Source organism: Haemorhous mexicanus, chromosome 7 (assembly GCF_027477595.1).
Source record: "Haemorhous mexicanus isolate bHaeMex1 chromosome 7, bHaeMex1.pri, whole genome shotgun sequence".
Taxonomy (NCBI): Eukaryota; Metazoa; Chordata; class Aves; order Passeriformes; family Fringillidae; genus Haemorhous; species Haemorhous mexicanus.
This window is the reverse complement of record NC_082347.1, coordinates 34,924,275-34,942,312: the sequence shown is the minus strand read 5'-3', so window position 1 is coordinate 34,942,312 and position 18,038 is coordinate 34,924,275. Positions and strand designations below refer to the sequence as shown.

Here is an 18,038-nt window from a genome sequence, read left to right as displayed (position 1 = left end):
TACATCAGCCTGCAGTCCTGAGTAAGTAAATAGTGGGTGTCAAAAAAGCTGAATGTGTGGAGTAATTTTACCACAAGTAAAGTTTTGCTTCTTTTTTGTGTGTGTGTATTTGAATGTTGGATTTTTTTTTCCTTTTCTTTGCTCTCACTTGTTGGTTTAGTTATTTTATTGCTTGGATAACTATATTTCATGGCAAAAGTAGATAGAATGCTTGCTCATTTCTCATTTAGATGAAGGCCCTTTTTTCCTCTCCTTACTCTCAGAGATATTGAGAATTCTTATATGGAGAAGGTAATCCTGATAATCATGTTGCCTTGGACAGATGCATGAAACATTATTTGGGCCTATCTACCTGTGCAATACAAGTGCTACCTTCTGAAGTGGTATGGTGAAGGAAAAGGAAAATTTCATTTTGTTTTACCTTGTTTCCTGCATTTTTGTTTTGATTATTTTTTGCAGCTAGGCTTTGCTGAACTGGTGTGCCTGACTTCAGTTTCTTGGGTTTCTGATTGGGCTGTTTTTTACTTTCAATGCAAGACTAAAATCACACTGAAATGAATTTGCAAGAAGTTTAACTCTGATGGCAGGAGAAATTAAGACAGCATTAGTGCACTACACACTGAAGGGCAAGTCTAATCCTCAGTGCTTCTCTGAAACATGGAGGGATATTTCCTCTTCTATGCATTTAGCCTGTGGGGTCTGGTTTTTACTATTATTCACTCCTTGCTATTCTGGTTCTTGAATTATTTGTGGATTGCAGTAAAATTTCTTTGTTACCTCTGTTCTTGGAGTATTAGTAGCAATGCTTCTGTTCCAGGCTGCATATGAAACATGCACATATTTTTATCATCCAGGCAGCCAACTGGTGTGGTGAATTCAGAGGGGATTGAATAAGAAATGGTCTTGAGACAACTGGAAATATTTATAAATAAAATATTTATAAAGTTGGAAATGAGATGAAATATTTAAAGTAGCTGTTCTGCATAATTCCTGTCTCCAATCCAGCCAGCCCCCTGTGAAAACTGTCAGTCTGGAGAGTGCCCATACCTCACACTGTGCTCTGTGCAGGCTCGAGATCCCAGCACTGACTACTTGGATTAGACACAGCTTGGAATTGGCAGTGATTGAAACAGGTTTTGCTACTTGGCAGATCCTGAGAACACTTCCTCAACACCAGTTCTGAGCTGAGCGCCCTGGATTCCCGAGACTTTATTTCACACAACATAGAGCAGGGCTGTCCCCCTGTGATTCCTGCCTTTTTCTTTTCTCTTCAGTAAGAGCTTCAGAAATCAGCCTTATTCCATTTAATTGAATGCTTGATTTAAGTGGTAGGAGATTGCCATTGTCTCTTTGATTCAGACTGAATCAAAAGGTGTTTAGTAGCTGTTGGATGAGGCTGTCTCAGGCCTTGTCCTTTGCCTTGGACACAAGGATGTGCTACAAACAGTCCTTTATCTGACTCAGAAGCCACTGTGATGCTTCCTGGCCTTGCTTTGCTTATTTCTACTGCTTGTCTCTTTCTATTACATATTGACAGGATCAAGGCTTTTGGAGACAAACACTGTAATTAAAAAAAAAAAGAATTATCCAAAAATCATATTTCTTTGTGAGCAGCTGGCATGGGGTCTTTGAAGGTGTAGTTCTCAGACAGTGACAGCAATAGCCAGGGCTGGAAAGGGGCAGCATTAGAAAAGTCTGTCTCAGGGGAAGGAGGATCTTATTTTTAATTAAGCAGGATGTTTCAGCAGTGACATGTTAGGATCACTAAATCCTGATCCATTGTCCCCCACCAGTTTTGCTGGTGGAAGGACACTGGATTGTGCTGCACTGTTGGATAAATCATCAGACTCCTACATTGGTCACAGGCTGAATGCTTTTAGTGGATATACAGGTCTTACTGGTTTAGTTCTTATTGCCAGAGCTGGTGTAATGAAACTCTTGGTGCACAGAGCTGGAGGCTGGAATCAGCACAGGCACAGCAGAAAATGGGGAGTCAGCTTCAAACCAGTGTTCCAACTGCAGCACAAGGACAGACTTCTCTTCTGGGTATCAGGCAGCCAAGCTTCAGCAAGTGTTGCCACAGCTGGAACAGTTTCTGCAGGGCTCCCTTTCTGCTCTCTTGGATTGACTTGTGCAGCCAGGTCAGTGTCTGGGCAGTGTGTGTGTTTGCCTCTCCTCAAAGGGCAGAGTCCACCTTGACGTGTCAGTGGGGCTGGGTGGTTGGCAGATGTTGGCACTGCTGTCCTTCACCCATTACCCAGCAACAAATGGCACTCCCAGACTGAGGGATCCTCGGGTGGCTCACCCAGCCCCTCCTGTGAGCTGTCCCTCTGCTTTAAGCTCTGAATGGAGATCCACCCTCACTGGTCAAAGCCTTTGGATTTTCAGAGCTGCCTCTTCCACTGAAGGGCTGTGGAGTGCAGGTTGAGAAATCTGGTAGAGAATGAAAAATTGCTGCAAAGCTTCATTTCCTCTGAGGAATGCTTTAAACATGGCATTTGCTGAGATCTCTGATCTGATACAAGATACTCTAAGGCAGAATTGGAGTTGCTGTATCTATTGAGCCAGCTCTTCCTCAAATACACATTAGCATCACCCCAATAAAATTAGTACAGATATATTCTTGCTTGTCCTACACTGTGTTCTCCATTGATTAGAAAATCCAGCAGCCTGGCTGTTTAAGGGGAGCTGTAATTGCACACTTGTTTTCAAGATAAGAAAAAAAAAATTACTTGGAAAATATAAAGTAATTGACCTCATAAGAGATGTGTAATAATAGATGATCAAAGTCTGGATTTATGAGATGGTATTTTCTCTTTGAAACAGTAAATAAAGCAGTCTCCTCTTCAAAGCCTATCCCCATCTGGAGTTAGTACTTGAGCTCTGAGTTTTGAGGGAAAATTAAGTGACAGTTTCTCACTGTGCTCAGAAAGCCTACTAGTAGAGTTTTTGTCACCTTCTAATTTAGAAAAAGCCTCACTGGAAGCAGTGCAATGATTAGACCGGGTCATTTTGCAGCTGCAGCTAACTTCTCTGTGTTAAGGGGAGTTGAAACCCTGGCCCAGACACTGGTAGTGCAGTTGTCTCTGTGCCTTTCACTGAGTAGACAGTCTGAATTTGCCCCTGAGCATGTCCAGGTCTGGGGTCTACCTGTAGCTTTCTCTTACAGATGATGAATATTGTTAGTTTGGGGTTTTTTTATCTCTCTCCCTTTGGAATTTCCTGTGACTTTCCAGTGCCCTGTTGATGATTAACTCTGCCTTTACCCAGAGAGAAATATTCATTAGATGATTAGATTAGCAAGTCACTGGAATTGGATTAATGTAAATACTTCTTGTAGGTGAAGCAGGAGGGGTTGGCACAGTGTCTGCAAAGCCTCTGCTGTCAGCTCCACAGGAAGGTGCAGAGGAAGAGCAGAGGCAAACCAATCCTTCATGGTTAGGGAAAAGCTTAAGTGCTTTTGTTTGCAATAGGCAGTGAAGGCTGCACAAAGGATTTCTCCAAAGAAATCTGCTTATGAAGTAGTGGCAGCCAGTGCTTGTACATTCCTAAAAAAGGAGGACCAACGTGCTCCACCTTTGCTACAGCCTTTTCTCCACAGACAGACCTGGCATGGAAGAGGGCCATGCTAGATTAAGTGCACAGATGTGCATTTGTAGCTTATGATGATGATGATGATGATGATGATGATGATTCTATAATAAGATTTTTGACACAGCAAGGTTTTTTGATTTTAAACTAATCCTCTTATATAACTCAGTTACGTTCTTTCTATTGTCCTGAATATTAATCTGATTTTCAGATACTCTTTTTGGGTTTGTTTCTGATTTTTGCATTTGCAGGGATGAGTTTCAACTGATTACAATAGTTTTAGATGGCAACCACCTGATCAAGCATACTGTTCTAATCTCTGGAAGATAATCACTAAAAATATATCTTCCTTAATCTCCTTTGCTGGATAAGAGAAAAAGAGAAGGATTGGAAAGGGCAGTGTGCCGTGAGACTGACTGCATGCACTAGAGGCTGCTTTCCTCAGCTTCCTCTGAACAGAAATGCCATCTTTCCCCATCTTAAACAGCTTTGGGAAGCTGTGTGGCTCAGGTGAAGAACTGGTGCTGGAAAAAGTGAAATTTCGAAATTCAGTCAGAAGGATGTCAATAATTGAGGATGGGGATATTGCAGAGGTCTTGTATCTCATTCCCAAGCAGAGCTTGCTGAAGCAACTGCCCTACTTGAATCCAGATGACTACTACTTGTGTGAGCAGCTGTATGACACCCCTGAGCATCTGGGTAAGTGAGGGCTGCTGCCTTGGGTTTTGGTTGGTGAATAGGCTAGTTGCTTGACAGTTGTGTTTTGTGTAGCAGCAAGATACTGACAGAAAGTCTCTTCAGGTGTGGAGAAATACTTCATCACTGACAGGGGGAAAGAAGAATAAAATGCCAAGTTAGAATCTGGAAGTAGTTGGTGGATATAGGTACATCTCTCTCTGTATGGCAATCCTGGGACAAAGTGGGGGCCTCTCCAGATGTATTCAAGCTAAAAAATACCTTTTGAAAGCACAGCATCCTGTAAGTAGTGTATTCAGAGCTTTCCCATGGCATTTTGAAACTGTGTTCCCTTCTGCTTGTTTTTAACCTATTGCCAAGGAGTATTAATTGAAACTGCCTCATTCTTGAATTGGAAGAAGTGATTAGAAGTCTTTCTGTGCTCACCTCCTTGTCATTTATTGGGCTTCTGTGGTATCTTTTATCCAGTTGCCTCCTTTTTCTGGATAAGAAGTCAGAACTTATTTAGATGCTCTTTGGAGCCAGTCCATGCCTTTGATTATCCTTTTACGTTTACTTTCCTAATTCTACCATAACTCTTGAAAAATTGGGTAATAAAACTGTGTTCATCATGTAGCATAATGTGGATATATGCAAAGAGTTATAATGATGTTCTTTGTTCCTCCCTGTAGGTTCTAAAATTTGGTTTGTGTTTTAAATAATATTGAACATTAGCTTATTCCTTAGTAGAACTATTAGTGGTAGGAGAACTTATATCTGGAATTCATCAGCTTAAATGGTTCCTTACAGTCCATTACAAATTTTAAAAAAAAGGAGTTTCCTGGAAACTCCTATCTGTGAATGAGAAATTGGCTATAACTGTTAATCTTCTCCAGATAAATTTCAAAGATTTTATCTTCTAGGACTAGCTTTATGGAGTTTAGTTTTGATAACCCAAACTGCTTATGTGTTGGAATTTTGTGTGTACTAAGCAGATGAAGAAAGCTGCTGTGTGCTTTTCACTCTGTCCAGCTCCTCAAAATGTTAATCCTGAGTGAAATGTTAATACTGAGTATTTGGTAGGCAAGTATTTTTCAAAGATCTACTTTGGTGTATGACACTTTTTTTTCTGTGCAAATTGCTTTTTGCTAGTCAGCTCCATACCTAATGAACTTCACCTTGTAAGAGAACTGTCCTGAACCCATATGCTGTTGCAGATAGTTACTGTTTCTGAGTAATCAATTATTTTAAAGTTAACATTTCAATGAAAGTAATGCTAAAACATGGGGCAAATGTATAATATACCTGTGAGCTGGGAAAAAGCAGATATCATTCTGTTTTGCCAGACCCCACAGTGTTTCCCATTGGTATTCTAGAGAAAAAAAATCTACATACAATTCAGCATTTTTATAAATCACAATTTAGAACTGACAGTTACTTGGATGAACAGTGATCAGCTCTATGATCAATCAGTGCAGGACTCCAGCAAAATTCTTGCCATCATAGCAGGCTGGGAGCTGTCTTCTGACTTCTATGGGGCTTAAATCAATCTGGAAATCTGCACTTTTCAGCTCCTCACTCATGTGTAAGCAATCACAAAGACAGTGGCACAGGTTTAGCATTATGCTGCAATAGATAATGCAAATAACCACTATGGATTTTTTCCTTTCACCCTCCAGTATGGGAGCTGCTATTCAATAGGGTGGGAATTGTGGTCCTGCTTTCCAGTGCCATCTATAATGCTCACTGAGAGGCTGAAAGGTGTCTGGTGCCTCAGCTTTACTTCAATTACAACAACTGGAATCAGAATCTCACCCACTTAGAGGAAAAAGCAGTGGAATGCCTTTTGAAAACAGCCTGGGGGAAGTGCTGTATGTGACTTTAAGATGTGAAACATGTAAGTCTGTCTCTTAGGCCATGTGCTGCTTGGGGATTATGGTCCCTCAAGCACTACAAGATTTAGCAGCTTATAAACCCTGCTGAAGGACAGTTTGCTGTCTCTATTTGGCATTGCAAACAGAGATTAGAAATTACACTGTTCAAAGCATTTGGAGACTCAGTAATTATTTTCCTTGCTGATCATAAGGAAAGGCCTATATTTTAGATTTTTGGAAGGTCAAGAATTACCAAAAGGTGCAGAGCTATTTAGTATTCAGGTGAGCCTTTGGAGTCTCATCCATTTAACCCATTACTTGCTTTTACTTGGCTCTTGCATCCTGAAATTCCATCCCCTTCATAATGGGAATGTGGGAGGTTAAACATGTCTTACAAATTTAAATGGTGGCATCATACTGACAGTTTAAGAGCACTCTAAAAGTTGAAGAAAACTTGAAAGAAAGGAGTTCAAAAGTGGCCTTGAATTCCTGAAAGGACTTTCATTCTGCATTTCTCTTGGGTTCATTTGGCCAAGGAATTATGAGCCACCTTCCTTTCTGTATCCAGGGGAAGTCTAAGGATGCTTCCTGTGAGAGAGATTGCCAGTGATGGTTTGCTGCAACAAAATCTGTCTTACCCCAGCAGGCCTGGTTCAGCACATGGCTGTGATGCTCTGGGGCCAGACCCTGAAACAAAGGAGTCTCTGGGGAAATGTCTGATTTTGAGGATTAGCAAAACCTGAAAGTTGGTTTCAAAAGAGCACTGGATTTTTGAAGAGAAAATGATCTTGGAACTCTGAGATGCTACTTCTCATATAAGGTACTGTCATCTGTCCCTTGTACCAGTGACACCTTGTGCAGCCTTGTGGCTCTGGCTGTGACAGTGCCCACCTGAGGGGAAGGAGACTCACAGCACATTACCTAACCAACCTCCTGTGTGAGGTTAGTGCCTCTTTATGTAACCATATTTATTTAAAGCATCACTGGTGAGAATGGCTGCCTCTCTTGCATCAGCTGGGTGTAAAGGAAGACAGAAGCAACCTAAGAGGATGAGAAAGGCATGGGGGAAATGTGGGGAGCATGAAAACTGTCTAGTGATGAGACAGGAAGTAAATTGGACTGGTGGAGGAAAATTTATGAAGCACCAAGATCCCATTTAGTCTTCATGTGTAAAAAACCTGGCTGGGTGGCTGAGACTAACCAGTGGTGGAGAATGGACTCAAATTTAGTTGGGGACAGTCACCAGTGGTGCTCCCACGGGCTCAGTACTGGGCCCAGTCCTTTTTAGTAACTCTACTGATGATCTGGATGAGAGGAGTGAGTGCTCCATGAATCAGTTCTGACACCACCAGGCTGGGTGGGAGGGCTGATCTGCTGCAGAGGGGTCTGGGCAGGCTGGATCGATGGGCTGGGGCCATTGTATGGGCTTCAACAGAATGTGTGGAAATGGTTCAGAGCTGGGCCAGCAAAGGTTTAGACTGGACATTAGGAAGAATTTCTTCACTGCAGCATGGTCAAACACTGTGCTTCCTAGGGAGGTTGCTGATCCCCAAAACCTGTCAGTGTTTGAGACATGGACAGTGCCATTAATAACTTGGTCAGCCCTGAGCTGGCCAGGCAGATGAATTAGATAATTAATTGTAGGTTCCTTCCAACTGAAATAATCTATTCACTTTTATTCTAAGAGAAATGGAATGGGGAAAAGAAGGAAGAAGGTCTGATTTTTCTGTGTGTACAGTTTGCAGAGGGGAGGAGTCCAAGAGACCAACATGGTGATGTGAGGGAAGACACAGAGGAAGAGTGTTCTAGACAGGAATGGGCTTTGCAGATTTGAAATGAAAGGCCCAGCTGTAAAACACAAGCTGCAGCATAAAACAGTTCTACATCTGAGTTCCCACACATCAGCTTCTTTGCATTACTAAGGTTTTCTTGCTGTGCTGTGGCAAGAAAGGTGGAGCCCCCAGTTAGGAAAACAAACTCTTTGTATCCCACTGCTATTTTCCATTCTTAGTACCAAGGAGTGCCCAAGATCACCCCAAAGGCTGCAGTTTGTTTAACACCAATCCCTGCTGTTATTTGGAAAGAAAGAAGGAAAAATGGAACAAAACAAAAAAAAAAAAAAAAAGAATTCCTGTTTTAATCTTGGGTCTTCCCTGCTAATGGTGTTCCTAGTAGCTCCCCACAGAATGGATACTTGTTGTGACCTGTGGCCATAGGATTTTCATGGTGCTGTGTGAACTTGTCTGGTATCCAATCTCAAATTTTAAGCAATCTCAAAAGTGGCAAGCAGTGATATGAGAGAGGAAAATCCAGGCTCTGTTGGCATTGTAGGAGGAGGTACTCCTTAGATGCTGAGAGGTGCTGATCAGACTGCTCCTGTCCTTCAGAAAAGGTAAATCTTTTTGATAGCTTTTCAAATTGATTCCTTCAAGTGAGCAATCTCTCCTGGCCTCAGTCCCTGTATATTTTTTAATGATTGAATAGGGACAATGCTTTTAAAATGTGTGGTAATCCAAGTTTAGAAACATTATTTCATTCTTCTGCAGGACAGTGTCGTAATTCAGAACAGTCCTGATAAGTCAGCTGTATGGTTTGAAATTATGCAGTTGAATTTCACTGTCTAGAAGTGTAAAGTGTGGACTTGCATAGAAAGAAGTGGGAACTACTACACACTGATCCTGAAAAGCACATGGAGAATAATTATACTTACCATAATATAGATTAACTATAATATACAGTTAATATAAGTGTAATATATGGATAAATATAGGTAAATATAGATTGACTGTATAATACTGCTGCCATTCTTTTTCTGAGATGTGTTAGCAGGAGATACATACAGCAGTTGGATAATTTTCCTCTGTTCTATTACTGAAGAGGACTCTACTGGATACTGTCTCTAGGTCTGGACATTGTGTTTTTGAAAGATACTGATAAATCATGAGGGAAAAAAAAAGATTTATAATAAAAGATTAATGGAATTAGGTTTGCTAAATCTAGAAGAGTGGTGATAATTGAGGGATTTAGACAATCTTCAGCCGAGTAAGGGATTCTCAAATGGAGATGTATTCTGCATTGTCCTGAGAAGCACAGAGAAGTATCCTTGTGAAAAATACTGAGTCGTGGTTTTGTGTTGAGTAATAAATATAGATGAAACCCCACCTGTGTTAGCTCTAAATAATCTTTAGTTCTCAAAGTGTGAAGAGTTAGCTTTTTTTGGTTTTTAATAAAATGTGAAACGAAGAAGTAATGAGTTAGGATCGCTTCTTCATCCTTTGGCCATTTTCAACATCTCTACTGCAATTTAGTCACTGACACATTTTTACTGAAAAATATTAGAGCAGTTAATGGCTTTGTAGCCCTTGGCTTCCTGTTTCAGAATTCTGGCAAGTGGTTGTCAATGTTCGGATCAATCTAAGCTAATTGGTTTAGTAGTAAATCAGTGGTTTAGCATTAATCTGCATTAAGGTAGCATCACTTAGAGCAACTGAATTCCACTGTAGGGTTCACTGCTCCTTCTCCTAAATTCTTTGTTACCTGTAATCCAATAAACAAGAACAAAATTGCAGTTCCCAGAGGCTAGCAAGGAATATGAGCTAAATCAGCTGTAAATTCAAAGAAATAATGAAAATGTTGTGGTTTCCTCTATGGTATGTAAATAGACTATAGCAGCAGTGTGAAGATTGTTCAGTGAAATTGCAGCAAATTTATATTTATTGCTGCTCTGTGACTCCATAATGCCAACAGGTGCTCTGGCTGGGAAGGGCACATTTTGGCTACTTGTCCCCAGCATTGTTTGCAGGGAGCCCTGCTTTTGTTCTGTATCTGATGGAGACTTCCTCTCTTGTGTCTGTCATCTGCAGTTGCATAACCTTGGTATTTTAATCAAACACCCGAGAGAAATGCCCTCCCCTTCCTGGGCAGGGTTGCAGCAGGGCTGGCTCCCGCCAGAGCTGACAGGAGCAGCAGAGTGGGGTGCCCTCCTCCTGTGGTCTGGGGTGCTCAGAGCCAGCAAACCTCCTGCAGGCAGGGCAGATTCAGGTAAATCTGGAATGCAAGCTGCTTCCAGGCTGAAGAGGTTCTGGGCTTTCTGACTGGATAAAACATTGGTGGCTCTGGGGTGGGAAAAAGAGAGGTAGAAATTGCTGTTTCTTCTCATCTGACAGCTGTTCCTTGGGCTTGCTCTGCTTATCCAGAAGGTGAAATGGTGGGGAAATTTCTGAGCAGAGAGAAGGGCATGGAAAATGGCCTTTCTCACTCAAAGCAGCTTTGGCTTTGCAGGATGGAGGGAGTGGAATGGGACTGAGGGAGGGGATTGGCATCCTGCTTCCCTTGGTTCATCCTCTCCCACCCATCCCTCATGCACGGGGAAGGAGAAGATGAATACTAATGGCTGCTGGCTTCTTCTTCTTCTCCTTTATGCCAGTGAGGTGGGGGTGTCACTAGGTAGACTTTTGTACACAAGGCCCTTAGGAGTAGCTCTTAGCTTGAACTATTTGGTAAATCTCTGTGGTGAAACAGTTAATGGGAGGAGAAAGGAGGAAAGGGAACCGGGAATGTTCTTCCCCCAGGTCATGCAGACACAGGGCAGCTGAGAGGGAAAGAAGACAGTATTAGAAGGGATGATTGTGATTACAGTTTTTGCATTATCCTGCTTTTGATATCCTGGTTTTGGTTACTTTCCTGTAAAGAGTGAATCTTTATGGTGGGATGCAGAAACATGTGGTACCAGGGGATGCTCATCACTAGTTTGTTACCATGTGAATTAGATGGTGCAGCGGTGTGTGGAGTTTTCAGTGTAAAACGTAGAAACATTAAACTGTAAAATGCAAAAAACACAAACCAAATTAGCTCATCAGTATACATCAGTACTTGGAAGATGTACCATATTGTTTATTTTTTAAGTTGGCAAACTCTTCTTTAAGAAGAAGAATGATTTAAAATATGTGACTCTTTCCTATGGAGCAGCAGCAAAACAGCTTTTATAGCTTTTATAGTTACCTTTTAGAAATTCCAGTCGCTGCACAAGTTGGAATCACTTATTCCTACTCTCAATTTGTTTTATATCTGCTTAATATTTTATGATGATCCTACTATTGAAACGGCAGCAAATAATTTAAGCGAAAGGTTCAAATATGTTAAAAGTGTTCATGCTGAAACAAGTGACCTCCCTAGCTAGCAGATAAAATCACAACCACAAATGGAAAAATTACAGAAGCTGGTGTAAGGTGATAAAAATTTATTTGCTGTAAAATCTTGTTTGAATATATTAATATTACACTACATAGCCAAATTGTATAAAGCATCTTTTTAGCTTTCTTTGAGGTCCTCTGTGGTTCATTTGATGGGACACTGGAGTGGCAAATACTTGTTGGGAGAGACACATTTGCAGGACAGATTTAGGTGCCTCTTTCAAGTCCTATTTATAGTTTAGTGTGGAATCAGAAGAGGAGGAATTTCTCATTTGGCACAGTGGCAATTAAATAGTCCAGCTTGACCTAAGGGGGGTTGTATCCAATGCTCACATGGTGGGATGCCTCATCCCCAGGCACCATGGAGTTGTGGAATGCTTTTCTGGATGTTGTATTGTTGAGGCACACACTAAAGGTTAGTTCTTAGTGGAGAGACTGTCACATCTCTCAGCACTGCAAAACAAAGAACTTGTTGCTTTTCTCTGCAAATTAACAGATTGGCAGGAAGCTGCTTCAATCTGGTGCTGCATGGACCTCTGAGGGAGCAGTTCTTTAGACTAGAGAGTCTTTAAAGCATTCCTGCTGATTTCACTGAGCCAAAAACTCCCAAGACAGGCTGTGGGGTTTATTCTGCACAGTTAATCCAATTCTGAAGTGGATTTTCAATATCAAATCTCCTTAACCTTAGGCATGCACAGTAAAGGATGACACTTGCATGTGTGCTTTCCTGATGGGGATTCCTGCCTCTGCGCAATTTTCAGCATTTACTGTGGTGACTGGCAGTGAAGGTTATTATGTTTTTATCAGCAACAGTATTGGTTGTATTCATGAATTAGCTCAATAATTTCAGTTTACAGCAGGTGAATAGTGATGATTTTAGATGGGAGTTAAAAAAAATACAGTTTAAAGCACGGTCTGTACGCATATTATTGTACCACATCTCAATTCAGTGCCAGCTATGTGTGCATACTGTGAAGGTCACAAAGGTGTGAAGAAAGCATGATCTCCTTTCTAAGGATTAGCAATAGCATAAGCTGTTTGGAAGCCAGTTGTTACATTAATAACATCAATATATGTTCAGAGGTAAATGTTTGTACATACCTGCAGTCAGAAGATTTACCCATTAGTGAGCTTGTATATTTTTGGAATATATTATATTATATATACTGGCAAAGAGGTATAATATAACCATCTTTTCTCATCAGTTTCTAAAGATAATCTGATGGTTTCAGGTGTTTTTTACATAAGTGTGTTAAGCTTCTTAATATTTAGAGCAAAGCCAAGTGTACTTGTATCTTATTTTGTTTTGCAGCAGATAAGACTTTATTTTGCAGACTATTATTGTCCTACTGAGTAATATTGTACTAAAAAAGTCCTGCTTTCAAGAATCTCAGAAAATCAGATTTTGCTTTAAGAGATCCAGATATCTTAGTAGATTAAAACCTCACAAATGTTTTATTCCCTGGGAGTCTGATTTGAAAGAATATGAAATTATTCTATTTCTAAAAAAAGCACTAAACCCCCAAATCCTGGCAGATCAGAATGATTACACTGTGCATTTGGCTGAATCAAGTGATTGATGTATTTGCTAAATTTTCAATTTGTTTACTCTGAAAGAAAGATGGCATGTGATTTCAAGCAGCACTATTTCAGACTGATTGCGCTGAAAGTGGCATGACACAGGTACAGGGCAAAGCCCAGACAGCAGAAAGGAAGAGGTTAAAGTGCAGGCCCTCAGGCATTATTTGCTTGAAGATCAATATCATCAATAGGCACAAGGTGATCCCGAGGTGTAGGATGGCAGGACCACAGTATGTGCTGAGAAAGAACCAAATTCCTCCCTGCTGGGTCTGCGTCTGCTCCTCTGCACTGTTTAAAACTTGTGGTAGGGCAGCCCAGAGGGTCTGTGGTGGGGAGGTCAGTCTGTGGGGCCTTCACAGCTCCTTAATTCCTGCTGGTTCTCACAGGGAAGTCTGGTGAGGACAGCCTGACAGCCTCAGACCACTGCACAAGCTGCAGGATGGAGTTTTTACAGAGCAAAAACTGTGTGCAGGGTTGGAAAGGCTCGAGGGTGACTCTCAGAGTAACGATGCCTGCAGGCTTGGAAGATTTGGGGTACACCTGGTGTGGGGATCAGTTCTGTCAGGTACAGCCTGAATTCTGCTCACTGCTTCTGGTGAGCCTGAAAAACTCCACCAGCACCTTTGGGTTTCCCAGTCAGTTGCCTGCCTGGTTCTTTGCTGCAGCCCTGCAGGAGCTCTGCTGCTGGAGCTGATTCCAGAAGATGGAAAATGAGGCAGCTGTCTGAGTGGCTGAGGGAGAGACACCAGGTTGCTGGAGGAGGGTGAGGTCAGGAGAAGCAGAAGCCAGGAAATAGTTAATATATAGCTTTTGAGAGTCCTGAAATGGGAAGTGTAGGCTTGCCTGTTAGGGCACCGGGGCCACTGCTGGGTCACAGGGATTTTGGAAGAAATCCCAAATTGCCATGATTGGTTTTTGTCTGAGCAGGCACAGGTAAGTCAGGATAACAGAGCAGATCATGAGAGAGTGGCATTTCCTTCCTGGAGAAGGGAGCATTTTGCAAAATGCTGTAATTGAGACTTCACAGAAGTGATGGCTCCCAACTCACCCCGGCTGGGCAGTGGTTAAGCTGTGGAAGCCTGGGGAAGCCTTTCTTGTCAAAACCTTGTTCCAGGCTCTTTGCTGGAAGCAAGACACTAAACAGATGATATTTTCCTGGATATTATTTGGTGGAACAACTTCTCCCTATTCTTTTCTGTTTTCTACCTGTCTTTTCCCCTCGTTTCTTTATGAATAAGAGATATCAGTTCAGTTTTGAAGAAATTGTACAAAAACTGTATGCTGACACTTGTAAGCCACGATCTCATCTGTGAAGAATGAGTGCAAGATAAAAATATGGACACCAGCTTTTAAAATGAGAACAACAAACCTTAAATCATAGCTAAACTTCTTAGTATCTTACTTATACTTTTTCAAAATTATCAAGGTACAAGAAATAGCAAGAGTAACTGATTTAATTCTTTCCCCTTGAGTGATCTCAGCATCCCTCTTATGCCTCTTGCTGAATGCACAAGATATTTTTCACCAGAAAATAACAGCAACATGAGCATGTTGTTTAGCTGTAGTGTGCTCTTTGGGACTCTTCCACCCACACTGTGCTCAAGGAAGGCTTTATTTAGTTTGTACAGTGCTAAAGGTATTTAAAGAAAAAGAGTCATTTTGCTTTCCCTCAAAATAGGTACTCCTAAATAACAATAAGTGCCAACAGATTGTTCCTAGAATGCTGCCTACTCCTTTTTCATTTCTGCTTTAGGATATCTGAGTCAATTCTGATTGTACAGCAAGGTCAAAATTTTAGCCTTGACTTAGAACAATGAGATTAAAACCAAAACCCATCCTGTTGTAAAGAGATTTTATTTACAATACTAATGTCTGCTCTTTATATGTCTTTATTCTGGAGAAGATTGCATTTTATACTATGGCATAATTTACTGCAGCCTGTGCTTTTAAATTACATTTTATGTGCATGCTGCTGTAGTCCAGCACTGCAGCCCCCATGGCTGAACGATGTGAGACACAGCAGTGCTAATCTCTAGCACATGTGAAAAATGGAGGAATGTACTCAGAGAACAGAAAGTCCACATACCACCAAGCAGCTTCTGTGTCAGCAGCTTGCTGGAACAAAAAAAAAAAAAAAAAAGATGATCCTTGCCAGCCTTTTGAGGATCCCAGGAAGGGGTTAATACACATGGGTGTGTGTCCATAGGCTGCTCTGCACATCAAATCAAATATTTATGAATGAAGGTCAGATGTGCCCCTTTCAGGAGGCTGTCCCCGAACTGTTTACAAAATACAGCCTGAAAAAGAGCACGGCCAGATTGAGTTACAGCCTGACATCTCTGATGTGTCAGAAATGTGACATAGTGGTTTATGCTTCTGTGTTGGTGGGGTTCGGCCCAGCTCCCCACTTGAGCCTCAAGTGCTATTAATAGTAACACACTGAGTCATGGAAGCAAGAATGTCAGGCTGCCTGTGCTGTGCTGCTCTTGCACGTTGGACTGCTAACAATAGAAAGCCAGCCTAGATTTGTTAGAATAGAATAACTATTTTTTTCCATGCTTGTGCCTGTATCTCTGGCTCTCTCTGTCTCTTTCTCTCTCAGATTTATTTATTAAAGAATGTCACTGAATAAGAGATACCTTCTGGGTGAGGCAGACTGGCTTGTTTAATTCATTTCCTTTGTTCTGGGTGGCATTCATATGAAACATCTAGAATTTATATACTGCAAATATTTTTAAGGCAGTGTGCGTGGTCTGATTTTTTTTTCCAGCAGGTATCAGCCATCTGCTGCTCTGTCTGGCTGATGCCTACAGCTTGTTTCTTTACATTAATATCTCTCTCCCTACGTAGAGTAGCGTGGAGAAGGAATTCCCTTGTGGAGGTGTGAGCAGTGTAAATGTAGGGTGCAGTGTGAATGTAATTTCTCTTCTATCATGTAACATAAAGCACATTTTGCAGTGAGCTGTGATCAGGTTGAAGCTTTTGCTCCATGAATCTGTCCATAATTTAGCCCAGAATATCTTATATTTGACCCAGTTCTCTGCTACTGAGATCACCTCTGTCTTTGACAAGTAAGTTCGTTTGCATTTCCTATTTTCTCTGCCTTTAAATCACAAATATAAAATTTACTCTCTAGGCAAAGGCATGAATGCCATAGGTTTATTTTGGGGAAATCACTGGTAGCTAGATAAAATGAGTGACTAAGTAATAGTAGTAGTGATAGAGGCTCTCCAAAATCTTGATGCTGACAGTATATATGTATTTAAAAAATATAAGTGGCTTTTAAGGGGTATTCAGGATTTTGATTAGTCATATTTCCTATCTTTTCTTCATAACTGTGGATAAAATTTGCTTGTAAAAGAAAAGCTTTGTTTCCTCTGACTCTGACCTGCATCTTTTAATAGAAAACAAAACCTTGGTATGTGATAATGAGACTTGACAATATTCTGAAGGGTTGGTTTGTTTGTTTTTCAGCATCAGTTCACTGACCAGTCCTTTCTCAGTAGAGTTTAGTGCCTGGAAAACCATAAATTGGGAGGTCAGTTTGAGGCCCAGATTCTACACTGTTGCTTTTTCTTGTTGGGGCTGTGTTGGGCAGTGAAATTCCTGTCTCAGTGATGCTGTTTCAATGCCCTTCTGTCTTCTCAGTTCCATGGGTACCTGTGGCTATCATCTGCAAAGGAATAACTTAGGAAGAGTTATTGTTTCCAGCTATTTGGTGTTCCAGAATCCAGCACTTACTGTGACCCACAGCAAATATTTGTATAGCACTGCCTGGCTTCAGAACCCAGGTGCTCACTGGGCAGTGACAGTTCACACTTTTATTATTTTTATTGTTGTTTGAAGTAGAGGATAGCTATTCCCACTTTACACAGGCTGTATGTGACTCTAATCTGTTCTACAGTCAGTAGGCATTGAGAGACCATTTATTAACATGTTTTGTGGTCTAATAATAGCTTTAAAGCTAAATCCAGGAGTGGATAAACTGCTCACCATAGAAATGCCACTGTGCTGCAGCCTGCCTCAGCACTTGCCTGTGCTCATCTTTGTTTCCCCTCTTGATCCTGGCTCAGTTTGAGTAAATAAAATAATAGAAAGCTCATAAATACCATTTAGCTTTGTGTGTGCATTGGAATAGCTCCCCTGCTCTCCCTCACATCTCCCGGGCAGCCTCTTGATGGTGACCGAGGAGAGAGAGGGAGTGGAGCAGGGCTGGGAGGGCAGGGAATGGATGCAGGGGGGTGTGGGGATGGAGAGCAGGGAAGGAATGGATGTAGGGTGGTGTGGGGATGGAAAACAGGGAGTGCATGGATGCAGGGTGGTGTGGGGGTGGAAAGCAGGGAATGGATGCAGGGTGGTGTGGGGCTGGAGAGCAGGGAATGGATGGATGCAGAGTGGTGTGGGGATGGAAAGCAGGGAATGGATGGTTGCACAGTGGTGTGGGGCTGGAGAGCAGGGAATGGATGGATGCAGAGTGGTGTGGGGATGGAAAGCAGGGCGCTGGAATCCAGCCCTGGCTGCCAGGGCAGCTGGAGCTCCCAGCACAGGGCAGGAGCCACGGGCAGGATGAGCTGCCTTTAGCCACAGGAAAACACCTCAGTGGGAAAAGAGCAGAGGAACCAGAAGGAAAGAGACAGTGATGAGCAATCAGATCTGATCAGACCTTGTAGGAAATCTGACCAGTGGAGATTATTATCTGGAATAAGCTGCCTTTTTTCTTTATTTTCTTTTTCTTTTTCTTTTTTCTTTTCTTTTTTTTTTTTAAATCCATCTCAGCCAAACACTGCTGGAAAAGAGATTGTGTTTAAATTACGTCAGCTAATTCTTGCTGCTTCCACTAAGAAGAAAAATTGTTTGCCATGGTGAAAGAAAAAGGTAATTATGTTTATTGATAGACTGGAGCCGAAACCTAATGTGCCAGCCACAGTCACCTGAGGTTTAAACCCTCACATTTAAGATGAGCATGCTGTGATTGGCAGTTGTTGTTTTCCTTTCTATAAAAATGGTGTGTGAAGCCCTGCAGTGGGTTGCATTGATTATCATTGTACCTGCTTTAATAAGGGTAGAATCTGGAACACATCTAATTTAGTGTGTCTGCACAGCAGGGTCCCTTCTGTGTGCACAT

At 41.6% G+C, this 18,038-nt stretch overlaps 1 protein-coding gene across 4 annotated transcripts in view; it reads left to right on the top strand.

Annotated features, from left to right (window-relative positions):
* The window catches only part of ABLIM1 (actin binding LIM protein 1), a 192,467-nt gene that overhangs the window by 56,163 nt on the left and 118,266 nt on the right, over positions 1-18,038 (top strand). Inside the window, exon 2 of one of the 4 annotated variants that reach the window (XM_059852011.1) lies at positions 17,690-17,788. The exons of the other annotated variants lie outside the window; for them this stretch is intronic. Within the exon in view, the coding sequence (XP_059707994.1) occupies positions 17,773-17,788 (16 nt within the window). The 5' untranslated portion in view covers positions 17,690-17,772. The remainder of the gene's footprint in view (positions 1-17,689; positions 17,789-18,038) is intronic. 4 annotated transcript variants of the gene reach the window in all.